The 4775-nt window shown below is 27.0% G+C and overlaps 1 protein-coding gene across 1 annotated transcript; it reads right to left on the bottom strand.

Moving 5' to 3' along the window:
* Positions 1 to 528: 528 nt before the first annotated feature.
* LOC107612037 (RNA-binding protein csdA) lies at positions 529 to 2458 on the bottom strand. The gene is made up of 4 exons (XM_088496829.1): positions 2233 to 2458; positions 1693 to 2085; positions 1033 to 1151; positions 529 to 757 (listed from the first exon to the last, which is right to left on the bottom strand). Exons 2-3 carry the CDS (start codon positions 2076 to 2078, stop codon positions 1052 to 1054), a joined length of 486 nt encoding a protein of 161 aa, XP_088352955.1. The 5' UTR covers positions 2079 to 2085; positions 2233 to 2458; the 3' UTR covers positions 529 to 757; positions 1033 to 1051.
* Positions 2459 to 4775: the final 2317 nt, after the last annotated feature.

Consider the following 4775-nt stretch of genomic DNA (forward strand, 5'->3'; position numbering starts at 1 on the left):
TTTAATAATTTCAGTTGACAAAGTTAAATATCAATCCAACAATTTAGTCACCAAAAAAAAAAAAAATCCAACAATTTGTGTGAGCTTTGTTATGATATTGGTATATGTGCAACCTCAAAGTGGTCCTTATATATTATTAAAGAAATTAAAATACTTTATGGATATATATGAGTAATAATAATATATACTAATTATTCTTTGGACCACGTCTCCACTATAAATTAAAGCTTATATATGTGTAGCTTTGAGAGTAAAAGAAAAAAAGGCACAAAAGATATAGAATCTTTTTTTTTCTTTTCATTTTTTTCTCTAAAAACATACAAACATCTTGGATAATTAGATATTTTAAATTAAAGAACATTTTTTGCACTAATAAATCATAGTGAGGTTAAGAGTTGAAGTTATATAGCTATCCATCTCTTTTCTTCAAAACACAGTAGTGACAATGATAATTGATATATTTAAATTGTAGATATTTAAAAACAAAACAAAATCAAAATAAAAAAATTAATAATAAAGAGTACAATATTAAACTAAGAAATTAGCTAGTCATTATCAGTACCAAATAAGAACTCAAAATCATAATAATTCACCTAATAATAATATATAATTAAAGCTTCCTAAATGGAGAAAATCAAAGAAGCAAAAATAGATATATATCTGGATGGTGAGGAAGAAAAAAAAAAAAAAAAACTATCACTACTATTAAGAGCGAATAGGGATTGCTTCTCATCAATTCTCTTCTTCCACAGCAAGCCTGAAAAAAAAATACAAGGATTATATTAATGCATGTTATTAATTAGGTATAATATATTTATTATATATCTTGATAAAAAAAAAAACTTTAAGCTAATGAATTTATAATATATTTTTATGCAATAGAATATTTCTTATTTGATCCATTCCTAAAGTGAAAATTTGAGACTTCACTATACTTATTACTACTGAAATCCAACATGAATAATTAACATATGATTATCTAATTAATTGCATTAAAAAGTAAAAAAAAAAAGTTAGATAATTAATAATTACCAGATGGAGAAGGTATAGTCTAGGATGAATAGGGAGGCCTAGAACTAGAAGAGTCCCTTGGTGCATTGCATCGATAGCATTCCATTCTATTTGCAAAGTTATGCTCATTGCATCCAGACCTGCCCAATTTATACTTAATTACTGTTTCATTTAATATTACCAAACTTTAAAAGTGTTCATTTTATAAATACTGGATTTTTGCATTATTCCAAGTACCATCTTAAATATAAAATATATTTATTTAATTACTAAACATTTTGTAATATTATTCTCTATATGTTAGAAATATTTTTTCCCCTAAAAATTAAAACTAGATATTATAGGATATAAATAAAATCATATCCCATGTCTAATTTTGGAAAAATAAGGTTATAGTTAGGACAAATTAAAGGATAAATATATGTTAAAGATATAATTATTAATATGTTATCTGTCAACTTATTGATAATAATAATTAATTATTATATTTTAAACATATATATAAAGAGACACATCTAAAAAATATATCTATAAAGACACTTTTATTAAACACAGTTATAAAAAAGACATTTTTATTAGACACATCTACAAAGACACTTCCATTAAACACAATTATAAATAAGAATTGGCAGAAGTTGACAGATACTGTTGGTAACGTAACGGAATTGTCTTTATATATACCTGGTACATATCCAGTCGCCGGATTTCCAAGCAGGGCGAGCAGCAGTGGTGCCGGCAAAGCTATAGCCTCTAGTTCGAGGAATGTCGGCGTCAAATCCGGCGGCGGAGGAGTCCTCCTTGGGAGCACCACACTTGAAGCAGCTAGACCGGCTTGCGAAGTTGTGGGCTCCACAATTGCCAACGGTGCAGTACCAGTCTCCAGGGCGAACATCGGGGCCGGTGGTGAAGCCGAAAGAGGAGGAGCCTCTACCACCAAAGGCTCCACCATAGTCTCCACCGGCACCGGCGCCGACGCCCCTGGGCTCGCCGCACCGTTGGCATGATTCCCTTCTTTGGAAGTTGAGGTGGTTGCATGTCCTGCAGTTCCAATCTCCTGGCCTACTCATTTTTTCTCTTCACAAAGCAAAATTTCCAAATTCCACATGTTAGTTTTTGAGTTCAAATTCCACATAAATATATATATGCATTGGAAGGTAAGTATTATGTATGCATGAGAAAATTATAAATGAATGAAGAAGGGATAATAATATATATATTCACCTAGTTTTGGAGAGTGAATGTTGAACAGTTTGAAATGCTAATGTGCGATTGTCGGGTGCTGAGTTCAGAGGTTGAGGTTTCTTTTATACTAAGAGAGAGACAGAGACAGAGAGAGAAAACTAGCTAACTAGGCAGTGATGACTGCTAGTTCCTTTTAATAAAGAATAAAATTAAAAATCATCGAAAACTAAATTTAGAAAAGGGGTAAAAGGAATTTCCCAAATGTGATCCCAATCCCATACAACACCAAGTATATATATTAAAGAAATAAATGAATATTAATTAAAGTTTGCGGTAAATTGCCATCTTTTAGGGTTCTCAATGTTACCAAGTACAACCATCACTAGTTAATTATAAATAGGAGGCCATTCAGATAAACACGCCTAAAACGTCTTTTTTTAAAGATGTTTTTATATTGTGTTTTAATTGGTTTCTGTATAATTTATTCGGTGTTCCTCATCACATATTATTAAATTCCTCAAAAGATTTTCTTTCTAAAAACACTAAAAAATATTTAATTTGGACTAAAACAAAAAAAAGTAATAGATTAACTATTAGATTTTTTTAAAAGATTATTTACATAAAAAATATATCACATTTATAAATATATATATATATATATATATATATATATATATAAATAACAAGCTCAAGCGTTTAAAAATTTTTATAAATAAAAAAATAATTAATTTATATTCGTACAATATATAAAATAATTACTATATTATTATTATATTATAGATTAAGATTCACTAATTTAATTTTATTTTATTTTTAATATAAGTATTAGAAATAAATAAAATTTTTATAATTAAATGTAGTGTAACAAAATATATATAATATTAATTAGTTCTTAAAAATTAAAAAAAAATAGTTTCTCATTTTAGTAAAATAACTATTTATTAAAGTAGACAAATTAATTATTTTCTTCTCATATACGATTTTTTTAAGACATAAAAGCAATTAATTAGGACATTGGTTAAGATAATTAAAGTCACTATTTCATTAAATTTTTAATTTAAAGAAAAATCCTAGTTAATTTTGGTATAGAAATTTCGAATTTAAAAACATCGATAAAAATTATGTTGAATTTTGATTTATTTGATTTTTATTTAAATTAAGCACTACATAAGTTAAAGTTCTGTTTTGAAGTTATATTCGAGCTTTAATTTGATTTTTAAAGTTTCAATTTACTTAGTTTGATTTTTTAACTTAGGTATCCGTGACTCATATTAGGGTTTTAAGTGTTTAGTTGAAAATAAAAAATAAGGTAAAAAAATTTCAATTGTCACATCAAATAGTCGCTAGAATATATAATGTAGCAGTCGTTAGTCCATTTCAGCATGTCGTTAACGATTTTGTGAGACAGTGACAAAAATGAGATTAGGAACCAATGTGAGTCATAACTATTAATTAGTTGGGAGACATAATTGTTAGAACTGATTAGGAACCAATTGGGAGACATAATTTGTTGTTGCTTGATTAGGAATCAATTGTGAGTCATAACTATTAAATTGAGTAAATCGAAATTTTTGAAATTAGACTGAAATATAATTGTTAGAACTGAACCAGTGATCGAACCGATCAAGCTATTGGTTCACTGGTTTATTGGTTCAACTGATAAATCACTGGTTGAACCGATAAAACTGGTCTCACGTAAATATAAAATATAAAATAGTTAAAAACTTAAAATTAAAATTTGAAATACATATCTTCACTAACATTTTATGAAGAATCAAGTCTCAACTTCTAAAAATAACTAATATAAAAAAAACCATAAAATTTTAATACTACAATAGTATCTTATTTTGACATAATAAAAAAATAATTAATTCACAAAACCTATCATCTAACTATAATATCAGTAGATTTTAACACTAACATCAAAACAAATAACCTTAATCACAATACTAGCAATAAAATAGATCAAGTAAATTAATAAATTTTTAGTGAAATTTATATTTATATTAATAATGGTATATAATTAAAATATAATTAATTTTAAAAATAGAAAAAACAAAAATTAAATTAAATTAGATATTTATGTATACTATATAATTAGTATTTGTCAAATATAATACTTAGAAGTGCAATGGCTAAGTGGCAAGTAGAAGTTACTTTTGCTCCAAGGTTCTTGGTTCAAGACCTTGTGGAGACATTTTAAAATTTTTTTCAAGCAGACCAGTTTGGTTAGACCGGTTTGCACCGGTTCTTACCAGTTCACACCGATTTTATTCCTTAAACGGTCCAAAGAGTAAACCGAACTGGACTATAATCCAGTTCTAGTCCGGTTCACTAGTTTTCTGGTCGAACCAACCGATCCAGTTCGATTTTTACAACTATGGATATAATAATGGTAATTAAGTTGACCATTTAGTTGTTTTAATGGTAATTAAAATCTAATAATAATTTATAATAAAAGAAACATTCTTTTGCAACAATGAACCTATAGTAATAGTTAGGGGTGTTCATAGATTAGATCATATCCATATAAATCCACAGTATTTATCCGTATCTGATCTGTAATTTGAGAATATGATCTG

This window comes from Arachis ipaensis, chromosome B8 (assembly GCF_059453495.1).
Source record: "Arachis ipaensis isolate K30076 ecotype BB chromosome B8, ASM5945349v1, whole genome shotgun sequence".
In the NCBI taxonomy this organism is placed as follows: Eukaryota; Viridiplantae; Streptophyta; class Magnoliopsida; order Fabales; family Fabaceae; genus Arachis; species Arachis ipaensis.

Coding starts and splice junctions, on each gene's coding strand:
- LOC107612037 (XM_088496829.1), bottom strand. CDS start 2,078: ATGAGTAGGCCAGGAGATTGGAACTGCAGGACATGCAACCACCTCAAC. Junction 1,152..1,692: donor GGCGACTGGATATGTACCAG/GTATATATAAAG, acceptor TAAATTGGGCAG/GTCTGGATGCAATGAGCATA.